General features: G+C 36.7%; 1 protein-coding gene across 3 annotated transcripts in view; it reads left to right on the forward strand.

Annotated features, from left to right (window-relative positions):
• TTC27 (tetratricopeptide repeat domain 27) overlaps positions 1–25,875 on the forward strand; it is a 188,516-nt gene that overhangs the window by 46,042 nt on the left and 116,599 nt on the right. For all 3 annotated transcript variants that reach the window (XM_061211184.1, XM_061211185.1, XM_061211186.1), the window contains 2 exons: positions 4,273–4,385; positions 8,664–8,730. In XM_061211184.1, the coding sequence (XP_061067167.1) occupies positions 4,273–4,385; positions 8,664–8,730 (180 nt within the window). The remainder of the gene's footprint in view (positions 1–4,272; positions 4,386–8,663; positions 8,731–25,875) is intronic.

The following is a 25,875-nucleotide window of genomic DNA, read 5'->3' on the forward strand; positions in this document are numbered from 1 at the left end:
CCTGCTTTCATACAGATCGAAAGGGTGTCAATATTAGTAGTTGCAAAGTCAGTTCTTGCATGTGATTTTAGCTTTAAAGGTTTCAGAAAACAGATCTGCAGTATCAGTTTTCATTTTCGTCAGCTGTAATGTCAAGAACAAGAAAAATGCAATAGTACAGGACAATCCAGGTCTGTGCCTTATGTGACTGGCCTCTGTTGCAGGATTGTACAACGTTATGTGCAAAAACAAAGTCTGTCCAAAAGTCCACACTCTTGCAGTTTCAAGCTTTAGCTTGGTTATCTAGATATAACGTTTATTACACAGCAAGGGCAGCATTAAAGGAAGAAACAAATTAATGATGGGTGAGCAATAACAGTATCATAAGCATCACTTGACTAGGAGGTCTGAAAGGCTGTAGCTAAATTTTTGATTCAGTAGAATGTTATGAGGTTGGAGTGGGACTAAATCAGAACAGTATTTTAAATCTGTGGCTTGTAGAACACATAGGCAAGCAGGTAGTGCAGCCAACCAGTTTTAATTTCGAAAAGAGCTGAATAGGAATGTAGAGTATCTTGAATGAAGATTGAAACTATTTTGATCACCTGTTTGTAGCTGAAGAGTAATAAATACTGCCTTGTTGTTAAGGCTGACCTGTCTCAGGTCTTCTGTGGGGGCCGGAGGGGAAGGAGTCCTGGCTGGGAGGTGGAGACTTGGGTCCCTGTCACATCTTTATTGTCTAGCCGAGGTGAGAACCTGGGAAAGTTACTGTATTTTTAGCCTCCTCATTTGTTTTTCCCCACATCGCACTTTTTTAAAAAAAGTATTTATTTATTTATTCAGCTGCGACGGGTCTTAGTTGCGGCACGTGGGGTCTTAGTTGTGGCACGTGGGCTCTTGGTTGCAGTGTGCGGGCTTCTCTCTCATTGTGCCCCGCGGCATGTGGGATCTTAATTCCCCGGACAGAGATTGAACCCTGCATTGGACGGCGGATTCTTAACCACTGGACCACCAGGGAAGTCCCCACATCACACTTTTTTTAAGGGATCAGATTAGATCTATAAAGGTATTCCACAAACATTGGATATTAATAAGCAGGTTGATACAACCCTATCTGGATGTGAAAAGGTGTGAGTTTTGGATACTCTAGAGCTGCACTGTCCAATATGGTAGCCACATATGATTATTAATCACTTGAAAGTTGGTTGGTCCAAACTTAGATGTGCTGAAGTGTAAAAGATGTACTAGATTTCATAAGCTGTGTATGAAAGAGTGTGTAGGATCTAATTAATAATTTTCTGTTGATACATGTTACAAGGATAATATTTTTGATGTATTAGGTTAAATCACTTATTTTTTTTTTTTTTTTTTTTTTTACTTTTTAAAGTGTAGCTGTTAGAAAATTTAGAATTACATAAGTAGCTTTTTAAAAAAATATATGAAAGGCTTGTATTGAAAATGGTTGGCCACCAGGGTGCGCTGTGCACCTGCCAGCTCTGCCTTTTGAAGTTGTGCAGGTCAGGGAGGAAGAGGCACTTTTTCAGTGGAGCCTGAGTAGCTGCCTAAAGTTGTGTGTTTCTCCCGTCAGCAGTTGTTGGAGGTTGTTGTACTCTTTTCTCTTTTCTTGAAACCTTATAGATAGAGCTAGGCCTACAGTTTAAAGTCTTCCTAGTTTTAGCTACTTCTGTTGAATTAGAAAAAAATTTAAATCAGGTTTATTGAGGAATAATTTACATAAAATAAAATGCACCTATTTTAAGTGTCCAGTTTGATGAGTTTTGACAAATAGGTAGACCCGTGTAACCACCACTGTAATCAAAATACAGAGCCATTTCCATTAGGCCAAAAAGTCCACCCATACTCCTTTGCAGTCAATCACTTTCCCTCCCACTGGTCTGCTTTCTGTCACAGATTAGAGCTGTTTTTTTCCTAGAATCTCAAACAAGTGGAATCATATAGTATGACTCTTCTGTGTCTGGTTTCTTTCACTTAGCATAATGTTTTGCGATTCATCTATATTTTGATACCAATAGTTAGCTCCTGTTTATTGGTGAGTTATTTCATTGTATGGATAAGCCACAGTGTGTTTATCCATTCACCTCTTGGTAGACAATCGAGCAATTTTTAGTTTTTGGCTATTATGAATAAAGCTGCTCGGAACATTCATGTGAAAGTCTTTGTGTGAACGTATGTTTTTAATTCTCAGGGGTAAATGCCGAGGAATGGAATGGCTAGGTTGTGTGGTAAGTGTATTTTCAACTTGAGAAACTGCCAAAATGTTTTCCAAAGTGGTTGTACTATTTCACATTCCCACCATCAGTATATCAGAGCACCAGTTGCTCTACATCCTTGCCAGTGCTTGGTAAAATATTTTTGGCTATTCTAGTGAGTTGTGTGTAGTGGTTTCTCATCATGATTTTACTATTTTTTGATGATTAATTTAAAAAAAATCCATTTTTTTGAGATATAACTTATACACAGAAAATTTTTAATTGTACAGTTTGCTGAGATTTGAAAAATATATACACACAACCTTACAGTCAAGATACATTTCATTACCCTAGAAAGTTCCATCCTGCCCCTTTGCAGTTAATTCCCCACCCTCTCTGGCCCTAAACAATTATTGATCTGCTTTCTGTGGCTACAGGTAGTTTGCCTTTTCTAGAATTTCATGTGACTGGAATCCTACAGTATGTACTCTTTTGTATCTGGCCTCTTTTGCTCAGCAGTTGAGATATATCTGTGTAGTTGCATGTGTCAGTACTTCCTTTTTATTTCTGATTAGAATTTCATTAAATGCATATAGCATAATTTTTCTTTTTAATCTGTTTACCTGTTGACAGACATCTGGGTTGTTTCCAGTTTAGGGTTATTACAGATAAAACTGCTATGAACACTTTTTTATTTATATATTTATATACACACACACACATACACACACACACACGTTTTTGGGTGGACATATGTTTTTGTTTCTCATAGGTAACTACATAGGAGTGGAATTGATAGCTCATATGGTAAATATGTTTATTGTAAGAAACTAGCAAACTGTTTTCTATGGTTGTACCATTTTACATTTCTACCAGCAATGTATGAAAGTTCTAATTGTTCCAGATCCTTGTCAACAATTAGTATTGTCAGTCTTTTAAATTTTATCTATTCTAATGTGTGTGTACTAGTAGTTCATTCTGATTTTAATTAGTATTTCCCTTTTGACTACTGTTGTTGAGGATCTTTTTATGTGCTTTCTGCCCATTCTTTTGTGAAGTGTCTGTACAAATCTTTTGTCCATTTTTATGTTGGGTTGTTTATCTTCTTCTTAAGTTGTAATTCCATATTCTGAATACAAGCCTTTTTTCAGATACTTGTTTTGTGAATATGTTCTCTGAGTCTGTAGCTTGGCTTTTCATTTTCTTAACAGTGTTTTCAAAGAGCAGAAGTTTTAATTTGCTGAAGTCCAGTTTATTAAGTTTTTCTTTGATGGTTCGAGTTTTTTGTGTCCTAATTAAGGACTGTCTGCCTACCCCAAAGTGGCAAAGCTTTTCTCCTATGATTTTTTTCCTAGAAGTTTTTTAGTATTAGCTTCTACAGTAAGGTCTGTGATTAATTTTGATTTAATTTTTGTGTATGGTATGAGATCAGGACAGAGGGTCATTTTTTCCCAAATGGATATACAGTTGTTCTAACATCATTTATTGAAAAAACTTTCCTTTGTTTGACTCACCTAGACACCTTTGAAAATCAATTGACCATATAACATGGGTCTAAAATTTTGGACTTTATTCTATTCCTTTCATCTATATGTCTGTCTTAATGCTAGTACAGCACTGTTTTGGCTTTGTAGTAATTCTGAAATCAAGTACTCTACCAAGTTCTCTAAGTCTTCAGGTTTTATTCCTTTCTCAAATTGTTTTACCTATTCTAAATCCTATTGAGAAACAGAGTTAGCAGTTGACGTTTTAGATTATAATTTAGAATCAGAGTAGAAAGATCTGGTTTTGAATCCTGATGTGTTAGAGGGGCTTTTGCCTACTAGGCTTAATCAACAATAGCAGTCATTCCCTGTTATTGATGTTGTCAGTGCATCCTGAGGTATAGATGCGTGTCCTCCATTTCTGCACAGTAAGTTGTCCCCAAATATGTGTTTCACAAGAAGCAGCCTATTGACCATATATAGACATTGTAAAATCTTGAACAAAAAGATGTTATCCCCCCAGCAATCTGTTGTGTATAGTCTGTTGAATGAATCAGAATTAATTTTTGTTCTAAGTAGTTTCTTTTGTATTCCACCAGAATATTGAGCTCAATGATGATACTGTTCTAAATGAGATAAAGTTAGCAGATTGTGAACAGTTTCAGATGCCTGACCTATGTGCTGAAGAGCTTGCTGTTATCCTTGGAATCTGGTGAGTTAATGACTTACTTGGCTACCTTGAACTTCTAGCGTATTGGTTCTCTTGTGTTGGGGAAATCTTCGTTCAAGCAGATCCCCAGAGTTGTGGATGAATAGAGAATCTTGTCATGGCTTATGAAGATGAAGAATAGTTGGGCAACCAATTAAAGGGTTAGAGATGAGGAATCTCAGGAATCTCCTGTAAGCTGGTATACTTATCCTTCTCTTTTCTTCATAAACAAAATTTCTTTGGTTTACCTTGGCTAGGAATAGACTCTTAATGAAGTATTTAGGATAGGTGACTGTTTTGACCTTTGAGGATATTTACGTTCAGAGTATGGAATTATTTTTTATTTTATTTTATTTTTTAAAGATTTTCTGATGTGGACCATTTTTAAAGTCTTTATCAAATTTGTTACAATATTGCTTCTGTTTTATGTTTTGTTTTTTTGGCCCCGAGGCATGTGGGATCTTAGCTTCCCGACCAGGGATCAAACCAGCACCCCCTGCATTGGAAGGCGAGGTCTTAACCACTAGACCTCTAGGGAAGTCCCTAGAATTTTTTTTTTATACAATAGAACCTTATGTGTGGTAGAAATAGTTTTTCATTTTATTTTATTTTTCTATTTTGAAATAATTTCAAATTTTGAAAAAAGTTGCAAGGGCAAGGCATTGGAAATAACTTTTTTGAGAATAATTTTCCGACATGATATTCTATCACCCCTGAATACTTTAGTGTGTGTTTTCAACAAACAGGGGAGTTTTTGTGCATAGCCATAATACAGCTATCAAAATCAGGAAATTAACATTCATACTTTACTATCACTTCCTACTCAGACCCCATTCAAGTTTTGCCAGTTGTCCCAGTAATCTCCTTTATAGCACAGGATCCAGTCTAGAACATATGTGTTACGTTTAGTTGTCATGTCCCTTTAGTTTCTATCAGTCTGGAATAGTTCTTCATTTTTGCTTGACTTTCATGATCTTGACACCTGAAATTTATAAGCCAGTTATTCTGTAGGCTTACTCTCAGTTTGAATTTGTCTGATTTAAAAAAAAAAAAGGATTGGTTTCCCATTTTGTATCATTATCAGGGGTATCAGAAAATGGAGGTTTTGTGATTCTTATTGCATCCCAGCAGGTAGAAAACAATTTTGATTTGTTCCTCTACTGGCCATGTTAAGTTTGATCACATGATTAAAGTGGAGTCTGCCAGGCTTCTCCAATGTAAAGTTATTCTTTTTTAACTTTTGTTATTAACATGGTCTTTTAGACTATATAAATATCCCGTTTCTCATCTGGAGATTTAGTAATGTTCAAAATAGGATATTTCACAAAGTTATAATATTGAGACTGGTTAAATTAGTAATAGGCAATTTAATAAAAGGAGCATTTATAAAAAATTTGTCTTTTAGCTCAGTAGAACTTATCTTTCTGTGTTCACTTCATAGCATTTTATCTCCTTTACACTAACAGTAGGTTTTCACTTATACAAAAGTTAAATTCAGTTCTACAGTCCCCTTTTGTTTGATTAAAAAGAATCACACATGCAGAGTTCTGTTTCTAATCCAAATCAGTTGTCTTATCACATTATTTCATTCCAGTGACAGAATTTATGCTTACTGCCAAAGAATTATTTGTTCAATTCATAACGATACTTAGTGTATAAATAATATAAACAGCAATCATTTACAAGCAATGTTATGTGCTAGGAATTATACCATGTACTTTCACACTATCCCTCATTAATGTTCTAACAGTCCTAGAGGTTGTTGTTTTTCTCCATTTTTCAGATGGGAAATCAGGGTTCAAATGGCAAAATGACTCACTCAGAATTACAGTACAGCATTTAGGGCTTGAATCCAGGTTTTACGGACCCAAATTCTGAGTTTTCCTTTATGCTATTTCTTAAAGGTTATTTTGGCAAACTCATAATTGTCAACTCAACAGGAAACTAAATCAAACCAAATATATATATTCCCAGGCTTCTCTCAGTTGTGCTTTAGCTTTATTGAGTTAGACTTCACAGTTGAGAGAGGACTGAAAAACCAAGAAAATGCTTGTCTTCAAATACTTTTTTTCCCCCAAATATGATCTTGGTAGAATCTCAATATATAGAACAATTAAAAAGTGCTGAATGGATTTCATGGGCAATTTAAATCTTCATTGTTTAGTAGAAACTACTTGATTATATTCTGAATCTTGGGGCATCTGATGCACTTTATAAACCCCTGGGTTGGAACATCGTGAATTGATGATTTGCATGTGGGAGTCGTGATTTTATTATACTGTCTGATCTCTGCGTGACCTCCATGACCATTAACCCCTGTGAAGAGGTGACTTGGACATTGTGGTGGGCTGGGTTCTTTGGAAAGGAGACATAGGGGGAATTCATATAGATGGTGGATTGACCAAACTGTGGGGCTAGCTTCATGCTCCTTTTCTTCAACTCCTTCCCTTCACTGGTCTCCTGCTTGAATTTGATTTTACCTGGAGGCCACGTGTCTCATACATCAATGTACCTGATTGCTTTTATGTAAAGTAACTGTGGGAGAAATTCCTTAACATACAGCAATACAGTAATTCAGACAACTGGAGTGAGGAGGGTAATTGCTTTTGAATTAATAGTCTGATTTTCAGATAGCAGAGTAATATATTCTAAGCCTAAGTTAGTAAGTTACGGTGAAGAGTGGTGGCCTGATTCAGTTACTGTATCATAATTACTTGTAATGAGCCTGTAGCATTTCAACTTTATCTACATACTTTATGCAGTGAAGTTAGGATTGGAATTTTGTATGTGAGGGATGAATGTTCATCCATTTTGGTTGAGGTTCTTATTTTAGAATGACTTTTGTTTTTGTTCACTTATCAGAGTCATAGTATTAGAACCGAAAGGACCTTAGGGGTTATTTGGATCATCTTGCCAACTGATACATAATTCCTTTGTGCAATCAAACTAGAAATGTCTAAGTATGTATGTGTGTATTGTGTGTGTGTGTGTTTTCAAATGAGGTAAGTTTGAGACATAACATTGTATTAATTTCAGGTGTACAACATAAAATGATTTTATAATTCCTTCCTTACATTCATTTATTTTTTACCAACAATATGTTCATTTAACAATTATTATGTAAACATTTTATGCTCATTATAAAATCCTCCAACAGTATTGGAAATTATGAGGAAGTGGTACTATTTTGTGAGGTGGTATTTTCTTTTCATTCTTAACACAAGTAATATTTGCATACAAAATTACTTGTTATATATAAATATGTTATATAATATAATAATAAACTGAACCTACCACCCAATTTAAGAACTAGAAGATTGCAAATACCACTTGCTCAGTCTGTGTGCTTCTTTCCCGTCTCATCTTCCTGCCTCTCTTTAAAAGGTAGTCACTGTCCTGAATTTTGTCTTTGTCATTTTCTTGCCTTTTCAAAAAATATATCTATTCACATCTTTTATACCTCTAAGTCAGTTGCTTCATTTTGTTTGTTTTTGAGCTTTATAAAAGCGCTATCTTACTATATATAGTCTTCTGTGATTTGCTTTGTTCTCTCACTAGTGTCTTTCTATGACTCATCCATGTTGTCATACATAGCTGAAATTTACTTTGCCGTATAACATTCCATTGGGTGAATATTTTACAATTTATTGGTTTCTTTTTTGGACATCTGGATTGTTAACAGATTTTTCCTATTACACACAATATTACTATGGATATTCGTGTGTATGATTCCTGGTACACCTGTTGAAGAATTTCTCTGAGCTCTATACCTAGGCTGGAATTACTGAGTTTAGGATATATGAATGCTCACTTTACAAGATAGTGCTAAATTGTTTTCCAAAACTATCCAATCAAATCATACTTGGATCAGCAGGATCTAAGAATTCCCATTGTTCTGCCTCTTTGACAACTTCTTAATTTTTGCCTGTCTCATGGTGATACTAAATTTTTTTTTGTATGAGTTTGATAAATAGGAGTTGTTGCTATATTAATTCTTTTCATTTTCTTTGTGGAGTGACACAGATTGGATTTCATTTTTTTCTTATAAAAGAAATTGTGCTGATATTTTGTACACCAACCACATTTCATTTCTCAGCATTTTATTACTTTTTGTACTTATCTTTGGCACACTTATCTCTACATTTCTATATAATGCAGTAATATTAAAATATGTGCTTTCAAATATGTAAATATAGTTTACTTGCCTTTTAAAAATTATATTTCATTCATTATGACATGCATTCTGGAATTAATTTGCTTTTTTTTGTTTTCAATGTAAAGCACAAATCTCCAAAAGAATAACCCAGTGCATAAGTTAACTGAAGAGGAGCTGCTGGCATTTACATCAGTGAGTAATGTCTTTTTCTTTTCCATTTCTTTTTTTTTTCTTTTTTTCCTTGTAAATTATTTTGCCTCTGGTATATTCTTGCCTCAGATTGCTCATGATGAAACACTGCCACCTAAGGAAATTGAGGGGAAAAAAGCTTATCATTTTAGTTTCCAAGCTGCATATATCTTGCTGCTGATTTAGACATAAGCATTTTTCTTTGCACTTGCTTAGATTTGAGGGCGGTGACCAAATATTTCTTGTTCTTTGTTTGATCCCAGGGCCTAGTCCAGTATCTCGCACATAATAGGTGCTCAATAAATACTTGTTGAATGAATAAGTGAAGTGACAGAGCAAGAGTTTGAACCTTTACTCCAAAGCCAGTATAGTGTGCAACTCTTTCGTCTCAGATTGAAGGTGATGCGACACGGATGTGATGAGAAAGAGGACTTCAGAGAGCGAGGAGGAGAACCAGCAGAGGGAATGGGTTTTGGAGGCTGAGGCAGGAGGCAGTGTCAAGAGCCAGGGGTACTTGTCAGCGTTCAGCAGTGGAGAGCAGTCTGGAGGAAAGGCTGAGGCTTTGATGTTTTGCGTTGCTTATCTCTATGACAGTTGCAGTGGAATAGCTGGGTAGTCACCTCACTACAGAGAATTAAGGAGGGAATGGGGTGTAAGAAAATAAAGTTGATAGATGAAGACCACAGTTACAGAAGAATGGCAGTGAAAAGGAAAGATAGAGTAATAGATGTTTGAGGATTCAAGATCAAAGAAGGCTTTTCTAGAAGAGGAAAGTCACAGAGCAAGAGGTCAGTCAGTATCTTTTTAGCTTTATGGATAAGAAGAAGATACACACGTCTTTAATGAACACAAGTTGCTTAAGATACATCATTTTTTCAAAGGCATTTTTATTATCATAGTTAGGGATCAAGTTAGAATTCTGGTGTTTTCTTCCTTTGTTATTTTTCAGATAAGGCAAAAATAAAGCACTTTTATCTGGTAGAAAGGAAAGCTAGCTTACTTTGTACTGTAAAATAAATTTTGCAAGTTACTATTTTCTACATACAGTTTTGGAACTGGTTGGATGTTAATCTTCTGAGTCCTCTGGGTGCCTGTTTTATTTTCTCACTTCAGTATTCTTAGAAATCTGCTGTTTTTCTTTATAGCATATGTGTGTTTAGGTAACTATGTAGAATGTCCCTGATTAGTCATTACATATGCTATAGGGAATTTGACAAGTAAAGTGTTAAACATTTTTTAAAAGATATATTTTAAAAATTGTTACGTACCTCCCATTTATTCATTCAGCTAATATCGATTGAATACTTAATATCTACCAGGCATTGTGCTGGTTATTGGAGATACAGCAGTAAACAGTCTTTTCCCTCTTGGAGTTTACATCAGTTTACACTCTTGTGAGGGAAATAACACAGTAGACAAAAAAAGAAATAGATATTTAATAGAAGTGCTCAGTGTAAATAAAAAACAGTATAAGGGAATAAGAATGGGTTGGGGATGGCTGTTTTAGACAAGAAGGTGGGGGAAGATCTCAATGGGAAGGTGATGTTGAACATGGGTCTTCCTGAAGTGAGGCACAGGAAAGGACATGGAGGGTCTGGAATGATGGGGAGCTTGAGTCAGTGTAGGGAAGTACAGAGCTGGATGGGGACAGTCACCTAGTATCTAGATGATAAATGATGACCAGGATGCTTGTGTTTCTTCTGATGACTGAGCTAAACAGGATGCAGCACATGGTAGGAAGTGTTCCTGCTGTCCTCTCATGGGGACAGTGGTCGGCAGTAACGCCTTCCTGGGATTGGCTTCATAAACGGATTATTGTGGAATGCAGATTCTCCACAGTTATCCTGAAATGACATTAAAACGCTCTATTTACATTCAAGCAGTTAACTTTTTTTTTAGTGTTTTTTGTGGGTGGGGTGTATTCTTTTCTTTAACCTTTTCTTATTTCTTTTCTGATTCTTTTCTCTTTCTTTCTTTCTTTCTTCTTTTCCTGTTCTTGTTCCTCTATACAGTGAGGTACTTCTGAAGTAATTAACTCTGGTAACCTGTGATGGTAGGTAACTCATCCCTCCTAACTTGCAATGAAGGTCGTAAACTCAGGTTTCATACTTTCCCCCCAGGGCTTTATAATACATAATTTTTCTGCTCTCCTCCTCCAGCACTGGAGGAGGTCAGCACTGACCTGAGGACTGATCTCTTTTTCGAGGAAAGCTGTTCGGTGACAGTGCTTTATAGTGCCAGGCCTAACTCTTCTAAAGAGATGAGTTTGTTAATGCCAAGTAAATGTTTAATTGGTAAGAAGTAAGGCAAGGAACTTATAGTGAGGAGGGCTTTGGGGAGCCCCAAGCATACTTTGGGCTGTGCACCACCCATTCCATTTCTTATCCCAAAGGAAGCATACGGAATACACCAGAAAAACCCAAATCAGCTCTTCCTTTTGTCATTCAGTCCTTCCTCTTATCCCTTCTTTGTGCATGATTCTGAAGTGGGTAATAAGGTGAATTAGAAGTGGCCCCTGGTTTCAATGAAGAATTTCACTAAAATTTATATCCTATATAACTGTATGTCCTGTATATAAATAATCCTTTATTTATATCCTATATAACTCCAGAGGAGTGTTTGAGGCAAGAGGGACCACTTTTAAGTGCTACCCTGCTTCTGAACTCTCTTTTAACAAGGATCATATTTGGGCTTACAGTATTGTAATTATTTATGTGTATGTCTTATCTTCCCCATAAGACTATAAACTTCCAGTTTTAGGCACTGGTCTCTGTTCTTCTCTGGGTCTTCTGCAAGGCCTACTGCAGTGCTTCAATGCTTTACTCACAGTTGTTGCTCAAGAAAAGTATGCAAAATGTGGGAACGAATGAAGTACACTAGAAGCAGAAACAGGATTTATTTCTGTCCTGCAGCAAAGGTGCTGCATCGCTCCACTTAGTTCCATCATATAGGTAGTACTACCACCCACTGTACTACCTAGTGTATGCTTAGGATAACCACTTGTTTCATCTTCCTCTTCAGTAAAATGAGGGAAGGAGTGATGTGTCCCTCCCTCGGCACTGAAAACTTGTTTTGAGGATCAAATTACAGAATGTATGTGAAAATACTTCAGAGTGGGTAGATAGAGCCTGGTGCCCCCATAGCATTCAGGAATGAGTCAGCTTATCTGGTTGCTGGTTTGTAGGAGCACGCTACAGTTTTCAAGGAATAGGACTTCCTAAGTGGATAAGACCGGTTTGGAATTGGCTGTAGATGTGGAAGAGAAGGGAGTAGAGAGGAAAGAAGCAGCATCTTCTTCCTTCCTGAGCATCCGTTTCCATGCTCTGGCTGTGGCGTGGTGGCCGGGGTCTGGAGTTGTGAACTCTTGAGACTGTGGGGTGTCTTCCTCTGTTGATAGAAGAGCAAGTCCCGTAGAAATCTCAGTCCCCTACTAGAGTATTGTGAGCACTTGGAGGGACAGGAATCACAATTGTTGAACATTTGATATATACTTACTGAACAAATGAATGGCTTATTGGTCCTGAATTTTGTTCAGTTTTCATGTGCTATCCTAAAGTTTACTAAAATAATGGTGAAATCTCTTTTTTGGAAGAATTTTTGCCAGTGTTTCCAGGTTGGTGTAGCATGTTGAAATCTATGTGAGATATGTTAGGAAAAAGTTTTAATTCAGCAATGGCAGAAGATTTTCCTAAGAAGAATACTTTACCTTTTTAACATTGTTATTATGTAATGCTCTTCCTGAGATATTCTTTCCTCACATTTCAGGAAAACTGAATGAGTCATAGTAAAAATAACCCACATTGTTCTAGAGAGCCATTTATGTTGTATCGGCTTGATAATTTAAAATTAGCTGTGTTGTCTACGTTATTTCCTTTCAGATGAGCCAAGTCAGTGACATTCAGTAATGCCTTTAATTTCCTTTCATTGTTGAAAATGGGAACAATTTACTTAATTCATACAGGTGTTTCAGTTTTCATTGGCAAAAGTTCTGCTTAAGTGTGAATTGGTACTGGCAGCCTGCCTTCTGACTGTCTCCCTGAAGCCCCAAGGTCTCTGTAAATGAAAAATGGAAAAAGACCTTTGAAAGTTACACATTATATTGTATGTATTTTCTCTTTCTGCTATTAATTTTAAGGCTATTTAATAAATACTTAACTATGGAATTAAAATAGTTTGTTAACCATTTTTGAAGAGAAAAATGATACCTTTTTTTCTTCTAGGGCATACTTATTTCTTTTTTTTTTTAAATGTTTTTTTTTTTTTTTTAAATAAATTTATTTATTTATTTATTTTTGCTGTGTTGGGTCTTCGTTTCTGTGCGAGGGCTTTCTCTAGTTGCGGCAAGCGGGGGCCACTCTTCATCGCGGTGCGCGGGCCTCTCACTATCGCGGCCTCTTTTATTGCGGAGCACAGGCTCCAGACGCGCAGGCTCAGTAGTTGTGGCTCACGGGCCTAGTTGCTCCGCGGCATGTGAGATCTTCCCAGACCAGGGCTCGAACCCGTGTCCCCTGCATTAGCAGGCAGATTCTCAACCACTGCGCCACCAGGGAAGCCCCATACTTATTTCTTAAGTTTAATTTTTTAAGATAGGCAATATAACTGTGAGATAGTCATGATACTTCTTTATTTACTTTTATTATTTATTTATTTTTGGCTGTGTTGGGTCTTCGTTTTTGTGCGAGGGCTTTCTCTAGTTGTGGCAAGCGGGGGCCACTCTTCATTGCGGTGCGCGGGCCTCTCACTATCGCGGCCTCTCTTGTTGCGGAGCACAGGCTCCAGACGCGTAGGCTCAGTAGTTGTGGCTCATGGGCCTAGTTGCTCCGCGGCATGTGAGATCTTCCCAGACCAGGGCTCGAACCCGTGTCCCCTGCATTAGCAGGCAGATTCTCAACCACTGCGCCACCAGGGAAGCCCAGTCATGATACTTCTGATACTTTGTCCTCGCATTACATGTTGACATGTCTATATTAAGCAGGATAACCCAGGATTTTGATTTTCTTTCTGGTTTGAATACTTGTCTCCCCAGATGTTACTCATGCATTTTAATTTAACAGGCATTCGGATCATGAGCCTTGTAGCTATATCTGGGTCATAACTTGGTAACTTTTAAAGAAGCAGGAGATGGGTATGTTTTGTTTCAGTTTGTGGGTTAACTGTTATTAAACAGAGGCTTAAAAAATATTTTTTTTTGATTGGAGTTGAACTAGGTTACTTGTATATATCTTATTTCAAGAATAGACAGAGAAAGAATAATGAGTAATAGGATTTGTGGGATCTTACATGGCTCTTTTCTTACCATCATCTACTTTGGTAACTGCTAGACTTCTTTCTTCACAGTTAACCATGGCTTAAGGTTAATGCTTATTTGTGGGTTTATTTCTAGCCATGTTGGAGTAACTGGTACTGTATTTGAACTCTCATTGTAAACAACCACAAATCTGGGGCAAAATAAATATATGAAACAGCAGTATATAAAAAGGATAGTAAGTTATGACCAAATAGTGTTTATCTCAGGAATGCAAAATTGGTTTAACATTAAACAGTCATTGCAATTCATCTTATTAATGTAGTAAAGGAGAAAAACTGAATGATTATCTCATTATATTTATTTATTTTAGCATTTGAAAAAATTCAACATCCTTTCATTATAAAAACTTAGTAAACTATGAATAGAAGAGAATATCAACCTGATAAAGGGTATCTATGAAAAATCAGAGTTAAAATCATTATTGATGAAAAACTAGTTTTTCTTCTAAGATCAGGAAAGTGGCACTTCTATTCCATTGAACTGGAAATCCCAGCTAGTGCAATAAGACATTAAGAAGATACAAAGGGAGTGCAGATTGGAAAGGAAGTTATAAGATTATCATTTTGCATAGACAGCACAATTCTTTACATGGGGAAACTCTATAAAGAATAGACATGAAAGCTACTGGAACTAATAAGCAAGGTCTGAGAATACAAGGTCAATATAAAAAAGTCAGTTATGTTTATATATACTAGCAGTGAATAATTGGGAAAGTAATTTTAAAACTACTTACAATAGCATAAAAACACCAAATGTTTAGTGATGAATTTGACTAAAGTGTAAGACCCGTACACTGAAAATGGCAAATATTGCTTTAAGAAATTGAAGATCTGAATAAATGGAGAGACTTACCATGTTCATGGATTGGAAGGCTTAATATTGTTGAATTGACAGTTCTCCCAAAATTGAGCTATAATTTAAATCCAATAGCAATCAGAATCCAGGTCGCCCCCCTTCTCTTTTTTTTTTTTTGCAGAAATTGACAAGATGATTCTAAAATTTATTTGGAATACTTTAGCTTCTGTGATGGCCAAGTAAGCTCTTTGGACCCATCTCTCTGCAGATAAAAATTATAAACTATGGACAAAATACAAAAAAACAAAATAAACTACCTGATGACATTAGGTATGTGAATGACCATTAAGAGAATGAAAGATTGTTAATATCACTAGTCATTGGGAAAATGCAAATTAAAACCACAACAATATACCACTATACACCACTTAAAGGGTATATTACCATACAGAGTAGTTGGAATTCTCATACACTGTAAATGTAATGTGACATAAAATGGCACAACCACTTTGGAACACAGTTTGGCATTTTCTCATACAGTTAATCATCAATTCCACCTCTAGGTATTTGTCTATGTGAAATGAAAGTATGTGGCTCCACAAAGACTTACACAAATGTTCATAGTTGTTTAATCCATAATAGCTTAAAACTGGAAACAGTGCAAATGTCCATCAACAAGTAAATGATAAATTGCAGTATATCCATCTAAAGAAATAATACTCAGCAATAAAAGGAAATGAAGTATTGATACATGCAACAATGTGGATGAAATCTGAAAAACATGATTTTGAGTTAAAGAAGCCAGATTGTATGATTCCATTTCATTAGAGTTCTAGAATAGGCAAAACTAAATCATAATCACAGAAAATAGATCACAGATTGATTGCAAAGAGGTGCAAGGAACAAGGGAATTTTTGTGGCTGATAGAAATTTTGTATATCTTGATGTTTGTGGTGTATACATTTGTCGAAACAGATCAAACACTATACTAAATATGGGTTTATTTTATTGTATCTATCATATACTTCAGTAAAGTCACTAAGAATAACTAAAAGGGAAAATGCATGTATGTTATTTAGAGTTGTAATATTTAAGATGGATTAGTTTGTCAAAGTAGATTTCGGTTTCCGTGTAGATTAGTCCTTATCATCAATTTCTGAAGTACAACAGAAATACTCAACCTACCTAAAGTGTTAAATGGAAAGAATGTAGAAGGAGAAGAACATATTCCCAATGGGAAATTGCTCAGTGTTCACATTCAATATGAAGCTTACTTCTTTTTCAAGGCAAAATCAAGCTAGTTTTACCCAAATATTTTTGGAAACTTGTGTTCAAAAGAAACCCTAAAATTGAGTGGATGGATATACCGTATAGATCTTCAGTTGGGGGTCCCTTTGACCCTTAGCATCCAACACAGGTTGTCGATATTAAAATGTTTATTGAATTTTTTCCCTCTCATGATTGAGAGTCAACAGAAACATCAAGCAGAAAGATAGGATGAATGTAAACCTTAGGAGTGCTCAGGGCAGGAAACTTGTATATACAATAAAATAAAGTGAGGTACTAACATATGATTTCAGGTAACTTCTTGTGTTAATGGACATAAAAGTAGTTAATTAGTAGAATTTAATTATTTTAAATCTGTAAATGCCATCTTTAGTAGAATCTGTATTGGGCCTGCAGATCAAACTATTGGTTGTGTGGCAAAATGTTAACACTTGGGTGAAGGGTGTATGGGAATTCTTTGTATTATTCTCGAAACTTTTCTGAAGGAGAAAATAAATTTGGAAATAAAAAGTTGAAAGACCTCTGGCACAAAACTATATGGAAAATGAGCAAAGTCCATCATTGCCTCATTGCTAGATAACCATCCTTATTTTGGGTTGAAGATATACACAGGCTCTCTGGAGCATACTCAGGCTACCTTTAAACTTCGGTCAGTCTCCCTGTGTCTCTTACTGGGTTTCAACCTTGTCTTGCCCCATATTGTCTTTAGCAGCAAAGGAAATAGGGAGGAGCTACGAAATTTAAAGACGTGGCTTAAAATAAAAGGAAGAAGGGGGACTCATGGACCAGAGAGCAGAGGCTTTCACGGTGTTAAGACACTGCTAATCTCACAAGAGGTGGAAAAGGTGTCTAAGGAGTCTTCAGACCTGACTTAAACATGTGCATATGTGCATAGACACTCAGAGAAGTCAGCAGCTGGGGTCAGCGCCAGCAATGAGAGGCAGGGAGCCGAGGCCTCGGCAGGCAGCCGTGAGGGATGGCGTTACCTGAAGTAATAGCACTTTCAGAACTTTCCGCTGAGCTAAGACTGAAGCAAGCGAGTGTGAAGTGATCTTGGCTGTGAATGCGTGGTGCTGCTTGGCTGTGGCAGCAGAAAGCAGTCTCCCTAGAGGAAAACATCTCCTAAACCCAAATTAAAAATTGAGCAGTGAGCTCATAATTAAAGATCAATAAACAGAAGAGAAGGCAAGCCACTGTGGTTGAGAGTCAACAAACAACAGATTAAAGGATGAATTGCAGTTTTCTCATTCATAATGTAGAACAGCTATGTGTGAAACGTTTAAAGAAATATAGGGTGTAATCACAAAGATAACCTAGCAACTTATGTTAGTTATTAGATGCTCATGATTTGGGAGAGAAAATGTAACTTCTAGAAATAACTTGAAATTAAAAAGCAGAATTAAAAAAAAAATGTAATCCATGTTTATCCACATCAGAGAGATGTCAAAAAACACCAAGAAGTTGTGTATAACAGGTGTTCTAGAAATTCCAGTCTTAGAAGTACACCTAAGAAACTCATGCATGTGCATCAGTGGATGTGTATAAGAATGTTTAACAATAACAGTAATGGCAGACAAACTGTAAACAGCCTAAATGTTTGTTGACAGGAGAAGGGATAAATAAACTGTGATATCTTATATCACAAGTATGAAATATTATACAACAGTGAAGTGAAAATAAATGAACTATAGCTATAAGTAACAACGTGGATGAGTTTTATAAAGGTAGTGATAGGTTAAAAAACCAGTCCCAGGGACTTCCCTGGCAGTCCAGTGGTTGAGACTCCATGCTTCCAATGCAGGGGACGCGGGTTCGATCCCTTGTTGGGGAAGTAAGATTCCCACATGCCACAAGGTACGGCAAAAACAACAACAAAAAAACCAGTCCCAGATTCACCGGTGCTTATATTATACTTTATAACTTGCATTTTAGTTACTTTTTAATCTTCTTTGTATATCAAATAATAAAAAAATCTGAAAAGCATTTTGGGCAAGAGCAAAATCATTTAAATGTTATTTGATAAACGATTTTAAGGAATAAATGACACTGACATCACTGTGTACATTTTACTTTTAAAGTGAATCTTGCTGTTTGTTAGGCTGGTGATAATGGAGAGCATTAATGTAAGGTGAAGGAAAAAACCTTAAGAAAGAAAAGCTCCTTAGTGGAGCTTCCGGTCCCCAGATAGGAGAAGTATATGGGGCTTATAGCTAAGATGGTGATACATTTGATATTGAGGAGTCTTACTCAAACTCATGGTTTTGTGCTTCAGCTTTTGGCCGTCATTGAAGCTAAAGGTGTTAGGCCTTTTGACTTTATGAATTCACATGGTGTTAAAGGATGAAAAATCTAGTTCAAAAATAATTTGTATGCTTTAACTAGGTCTGCTTTTCATGACCATGTGAAAGGTGCATCTGGTAGTGCTGATGAACTGGCATCTCCAGAATGCAGGAGATCTTTCTTTTTTGAGGCAACCAAATGACCATCAGCTTGATCTCTCTGGTGTCTGCTTTCTATGTGAAAATTTGCAGAGTGGAGAAAAGAACTTTGAGCGCGTTGTAATAGCAGGAGATCCAGAATCTCAGGATTTGCCAAGCATGCTGCTAGATACTGTGAAAGAAATAAAGGTATAAAACATAAGACTTGCCTTCATGGAATTTTTAATTTAGCCAAGATCAGATAAACTTATGAAAATGTAATTAGCAGTACCAGGCAATTTAAACTACAAATTGATAGCACAGATAAATAAATCCCCTAACTGCTTAGAAAAGAAGAAAATATTTAGAACAGAGCAGTCAAAGAAGGCTTTGTTCACTAAGGGAGGATTAGAGGGGCCTTGAAAGACAGGTGGGATCTAGATGGAGTGATAACACCAGCAAAGGCAAGGAGATGGCCATGTGTGAGCTGCACTGGGTTCATTTGGCTGTGTTGGAAGGTTTGTTTAAGGCAGTAGTAAGACTTGGGGAAAAATAGCTTTGAGACAGATTTTAAATGGTCTAGAGAGCAAGGACAGAGCATTTGGACTGCTGTTCTACTGGGAATGATTTATAGACTACATTTGGAATTTAAAGTTATTTGGTACTGATTTTAACAACGAATGCTCTTTTAAACAGTTTGTTAAGAAGGGGGAATAGTTTTGTTTTTTTATAATATTTCTTTGTTCCTTACTTTTATAAGGTCAGCCTGACCTGGGTGGGCATTGTTTGATTTGCCTTTCGTGTAGCCAAACAATTATGCACACACAGGAGAGCTCTGAGTTGCCTTGATTTATGTGTAGAAAAAGCAACTATGTGAAAGCTCCTTCATATTTAAAGGAGCAGACTGGCTATCTGTCATGTAAAGTGTCCTAGTGACCTCTGGAAGAAGAGTATTTGAAATGTATAATGATAAGAATGAAAGGAAATTTGTTTTTAATAGAAACAACACTCCAGATCCTCTTTGATGATGGTACATAATTTTCTTTGCTACTTTTCTGGAAATGAGGGTAATGTTGCATATGGTGGGAAATTGTTAGCTAAGTAAAATCATGCCTTCTGTATAGTGTGTCATAATATTAAAATTTACTTTTTAATGTAAGTTAAGTGGTGTTCACTGACTTTTTCAAGTACTTACTGGCATTTCCTCAGATGTCATCAACAGATGATTACAGCTCCCTTTCTGGTCTGAGCCCAAGCATCAGCTCAGGTGGCATAATTTAGTGAGAAACTCCTACTGGGGCGTGCAGAGCTGTCTCCCTTTTACTCTCAAGGTATCTTGTTACACTCCTTATCAACAATTGCTGAAGTGGATTGATTCTTTAACTTATAAAATATTCTAACTATAAATAAAAGAGTTTATTTCAACTTTCACAACAACAATAGAAATGTTAAAGTGTATATGAAAAATTATACACTTGTAGAAGCCTACTGACTCAGTGAGTAACCTTTCAGTGGTTCTGGTTAATGAGATTTGAGATATGAGAGAACTTTTCTTAAAAAGAGACACACAAATGTTACCACTTACTTTTAGGGGGTTTCTGGCCTCTGCCCTGGTATGTGAAAATGGTTGAAATTCCATTTCACATACAAGTATATGGTTGCAAATGGCACAGTGTTCTGTAGCAATTGTCCTAATTCTCAAATTGCTGCTAGTTGAACACACCAAATTTCTTTTTTTCTTTTTTTTTTTAACATCTTTATTGGAGTATCATTGCTTTACAATGGTGTGTTAGTTTCTGCTTTATAACAAAGTGAATCAGCTATACATATACATATATCCCCATATCTCCCCCCTCTTGCGTCTCCCTCCCACCCTCCCTATCCCACCCCTCTAGGTGGTCACAAAGCACCGAGCTGTTCTCCCTGTGCTATGCGGCTGCTTCCCACTAGCTATCGGTTTTACATTTGGTAGTGTATATATGTCCATGCCACTCTCTCACTTTGTCCCAGCTTACCCTTCCCCCTCCCCGTGTCCTCAAGTCCATTCTCTAGTAGGTCTGTGTCTTTATTCCCGTCCTGCCCCTAGGTTCTTCATGACCTTTTTTTTTTTTTTTTTTTAAGATTCCATATATATGTGTTAGCATACGGTATTTGTTTTTCTCTTTCTGACTTACTTCACTCTGTATGACAGACTCTGGGTCCATCCACCTCACTACAAAAAACTCAATTTCGTTTCTTTTTATAGCTGAGTAATATTCCATTCTATCTATGTGCCACATCTTCGTTATCAGTTCATCTGTCGATGGACACTTAGGTTGCTTCCATGTCCTGATATTGTAAATAGAGCTGCAGTGAACATTGTGTAAAATGATTCTTTTTGAATCATGGTTTTCTCACGGTACATGCCCAGTAGTGGGATTGGTGGGTCATATGGTAGTTCTATTTTTAGTTTTTTAAGGAACCTCCATACTGTTCTCCGTAGTGGCTGTATCAAATTACATGTCCACCAACAGTACAAGAGGGTTCCCTTTTCTCCACACCCTCTCCAGCATTTATTGTTTGTAGATTTTTTGATGACGGCCATTCTGACTGGTGTGAGGTGGTACCTCATTGTAGTTTTGATTTGCATTTCTCTAATGATTAGTGATGTTGAGCATCCTTTCATGTGTTTGTTGGCAATCTGTATATCTTCTTTGGAGAAATGTCTGTTTAGGTCTTCTTCCCATTTTTGGATTAGGTTGTTTGTTTTTTTGATACTAAGCGGCATGAGCTGCTTGTAAATTTTGGAGATTAATCCTTTGTGAGTTGCTTCATTTGCAAATATTTTCTCCCATTCTGAGGGTTGTCTTTTCATCTTGTTTATGGTTTCCTTTGCTGTGCAAAAGCTTTTGAGTTTCATTAGGTCCCATTTGTTTATTTTTGTTTTTATTTCCATTTCTCTAGGAGGTGGGTCAAAAAGGATCTTGCTGTGATTTGTGTCATAGAGTGTTCTGCCTATGTTTTCCTCTAAGAGTATGATAGTGTCTGGCCTTATATTTAGGTCTTTCATCCATTTTGAGTTTATTTTTATGTATGGTGTTCATTCACCATAATTTCATTCTTTTACATGTAGCTGTCCAGTTTTCCCAGCACCACTTATTGAAGAGACTGTCTTTTCTCCATTATATATTCTTCCCTCCTTTATTAAAAATAAGGTGACCATATGTGCGTCGGTTTATCTCTGGGCTTTCTATCCTGTTCCATTGATCTATATTACTGTTTTTGTGCCAGTTCCATACTGTGTTGATTACTGTAGCTTTGTAGTATAGTCTGATGTCAGGGAGCCTGATTCCTCCAGCTCCGTTTTTCTTTCAGAAGATTGCTTTGGCTATTCAGGGATTTGTGTTTCCATAAAAATTGTGCAATTTTTTGTTCTAGTTCTGTGAAAAATGCCATTGGTATTTTTTAATAGGGATTGCATTGAATTTGTACATTGCTTTGGGTAGTATACTCATTTTCACAATGTTGATTCTTCCAATCCAAGAACATGGTATATCTCTCCATCTGTTGGTGTAATCTTTAATTTCTTTCATCCATGTCTTATAGTTTTCTGCATACAGGTCTTTTGTCTCCTTAGGTAGGTTTATTCCTAGGTATTTTATTCTTTTTGTTGCAATGGTAAATGGGAGTGTTGCCTTAATTTCTCTTTCAGATTTTTCATCATTAGTGTATAGGAATGCAAGAGACTTCTGTGCATTAATTTTGTACCCCGCTACTTTACCAAATTCATTGATTAGCTCTAGTAGTTTTCTGGTAGCATCTTTAGGATTCTCTATGTATAGTATCATATCATCGGCAAACAGTGACAGCTATACTTCTTCTTTTCCGATTTGGATTCTTTTTATTTCCTTTTCTTCTGTGATTGCTGTGGCTAAAACTTCCAACACTATGTTGAATAATAGTGGTGAGAGTGGACAACCTTGTCTTGTTCCTGATCTTAGTGGAAATGGTTTCAGTTTTTCACCATTGAGGACGATGTTGGCTGTGGGTTTGTCATATATGGCCTTTATTATGTTGAGGTAAGTTCCCTCTAGGCCTATTTTCTGGAGGGTTTTTATCATAAATGGGTGTTGAATTTTGTTGAAAGCTTTTTCTGCATCTATTGAGATGATCATATGGTTTTTCTCCTTCAATTTGTTAATATGGTGTATCACATTGATTGATTTGCATATATTGAAGAATCCTTGCATTCCTGGGATAAACCCCACTTGATCATGCTGTATGATCCTTTTAATGTGCTGTTGGATTCTGTTTGCTAGCATTTCATTGAGGATTTTTACATCTGTGTTCTTCAGTGATATCGGCCTGTAGTTTTCTTTTTCTGTGACATCTTTGTGTGGTTTTGGTATCAGGGGGATGGTGGCCTTGTAGAATGGGTTTGGGAGTGATCCTCCCTCTGCAATATTTTGGAAGAGTTTGAGAAGGATAGGTGTTAGCTCTTCACTAAATGTTTGATAAAATTCGCCTGTGAAACCATCTGGTCCTGGGCTTTGTTTGTTGGAAGGTTTTTAATCACAGTTTCAATTTCAGTGCTTGTGATTGGTCTGTTTATACTTTCTATTTCTTCCCAGTTCAGTCTCGGAAGGTTGTGCTTTTCTAAGCATTTGTCCATTTCTTCCAGGTTGTCCTTTTTATTGGCATAGAGTTGCTTGTAGTAATCTCTCATGATCCTTTGTATTTCTGCAGTGTCAGTTGTTACTTCTCCTTTTTCATTTCTTATTCTATTGATAAGAGTCTTCTCCCTTTTAGTCTTGATGTGTCTGGCTAATGGTTTATCAATTTTGTTTATCTTCTCAAAGAACCAGCTTTTAGTTTTATTGATCTTTGCTATTGTTTCCTTCATTTCTTTTTCATTTATTTCTGATCTGATCTTTATGATTTCTTTCCTTCCGTTAACCCTGGGGTTTTTTTGTTTTTCTTTCTCTGATTGCTTTAGGTATGAGATTAGGTTGTTTATTTGAGATGTTCCTTGTTTCTTAAAGTAGGATTGTATTGCTATAAACTTCCCTCTTAAAACTGCTTTTGCTGCATCCCATAGGTTTTGGGTGATAGTGTTTTCATTGTTATTTGTTTCTAGGTATTTTTTATTTCCTCTTTGATTTCTTCAGTGTTCTCTTGGTTATTAAGTAGTGTATTGTTTAGACTCCATGTGTTTGTATTTTTTACAAATTTTTTCATATAATTGATATCTAGTCTCATAGCGCTCTGGTCGGAAAAGATACTTCATACGATTTCAATTTTCTTAAATTTACCAAGGCTTGATTTGTGACCCAAGATATGATCTGTCCTGGAGAACATTCCATGAGCACTTGAGAAGAAAGTGTATTCTGTTGTTTTTGGATGGAATGTCCTATAAATATAAATTAAGTCCATCTTGTTTAATGTATCATTTAAAGCTTGTGTTTCCTTATTTATTTTCATTTTGGATGATCTGTCCATTGATGAAAGTGGGGTGTTAAAGTCCCCTACTATGACTGTGTTACTGTTGATTTCCCCTTTTATGGCTGTTAGCATTTGCCTTATGTTTGAGGTGTTCCCCTGTTGGGTGCATAAATATTTACAATTGTTATATCTTCTTCTTGGATTGATCCCTTGATCATTATGTAGTGTCCTTGTTTCTTGTAATAGTCTTTGTTTTAAAGTCTTTTCTGTCTGTTATGAGAATTGCTACTCCAGCTTTCTTTTGATTTCCATTTGCATGGAATATCTTTTTCCATCCCCTCACTTTCAGTCTGTATGTGTCCCTAGGTCTGAAGTGGGTCTCTTGTAGACAGCATATATACGGGTCTTGTTTTTGTATCCATTCAGCCAGTCTGTGTCTTTTGGTTGGAGCATTTAATCCATTTACATTTAAGGTAATTATCGATATGTCTGTTCCTATTACCATTTTCTTAATTGTTTTGGGTTTGTTATTGTAGGTCTTTTCCTTCTCTTGTGTTTCCTGCCTAGAGAAGTTCCTTTAGCATTTGTTGTAAAGCTGGTTTGGTGGTGCTGAATTCTCTTAGCTTTTGCTTGTCTGTAAAGGTTTTAATTTTTCCGTCAAATCTGAATGAGATCCTTGCTGAGTAGAGTAATCTTGGTTGTAGGTTTTTCCCTTTCATCACTTTAAATATGTCCTGCTACTGCCTTCTGGCGTGCAGAGTTTCTGCTGAAAGATCAACTGTTAACCTTATGGGGATTCCCTTGTATGTTATTTGCTGTTTTTCCCTTGCTGCTTTTAATATTTTTTGTTTCTATTTAATTTTTGATAGTTTGATTAATATGTGTCTTGGCATGTTTCTCCTTGGATTTATCCTATATAGGACTCTCTGCGCTTCCTGGACTTGATCAACTATTTCCTTTCCCATATTAGGGAAGTTTTCAACTATAATCTCTTCAAATATTTTCTCAGTCCCTTTCTTTTCCTCTTCTTCTTCTGGGGCCCCTATAATTTGAATGTTGGTGCATTCAGTGTCGTCCCAGAGGTCTCTGAGACTGTCCTCCATTCTTTTCATTCTTTTTTCTTTATTCTGCTCTGCAGTAGTTATTTCCACTATTTTATCTTCCAGGTCACTTATCCGTTCTTCTGCCTCAATTATTCTGCTGTTGATTCCTTGCAGAGATTTTTCATTTCATTTATTGTGTTCATCATTGTTTGCGCTTTAGTTCTTCTAGGTCCTTGTTAAATGTTTCTTGTATTTTCTCCATTCTATTTCCAAGATTTTGGATCATCTTTACTATCATTGTTCTGAATTCTTTTTCAGGTAGACTGCCTATTTCCTCTTCATTTGTTTGGTGTGGTGGGTTTTTACCTTGCTCCTTCATCTGCTGTGTGTTTCTCTGTCTTCTCATTTTGCTTAACTTACTGTGTTTGGGGTCTCCTTTTCGCAGGCTGCAGGTCGTAGTTCCCGTTTTTTTTGGTGTCTGCTGCCAGTGGCTAAGGTTGGTTCAGTGGGTTGTGCAGGCCTCCTGGTGGAGGGGACTGGTGCCTGTGTTCTGGTGGATGAGGCTGGATCTTGTCTTTCTGGTAGGCAGGACCACGTCCGGTAGTGTGTTTTGGGGTGTCTGTGACCGTATTATGATTTTAGGCAGCCTCTCTGCTAGTGGGTGGGCTTGTGTTCCTGTCTCGCTAGTTGTTTGGCATAGGGTGTCCAGCACTGTAGCTTGCTGGTCGTTGATTGGAGCTGGGTGTTGGCGTTGAGATGGAGATCTCTGGGAGGTTTTCACTGTTTGATATTACGCGGAGCTGGGTGGTCTCAGGTGGACCAATTTCCTGAACTTGGCTCTCCCACCTCAGAGGCACAGGCCTGATGCCCGACCAGA

This window comes from Eubalaena glacialis, chromosome 14 (genome assembly GCF_028564815.1).
Source record: "Eubalaena glacialis isolate mEubGla1 chromosome 14, mEubGla1.1.hap2.+ XY, whole genome shotgun sequence".
Taxonomy (NCBI): Eukaryota; Metazoa; Chordata; class Mammalia; order Artiodactyla; family Balaenidae; genus Eubalaena; species Eubalaena glacialis.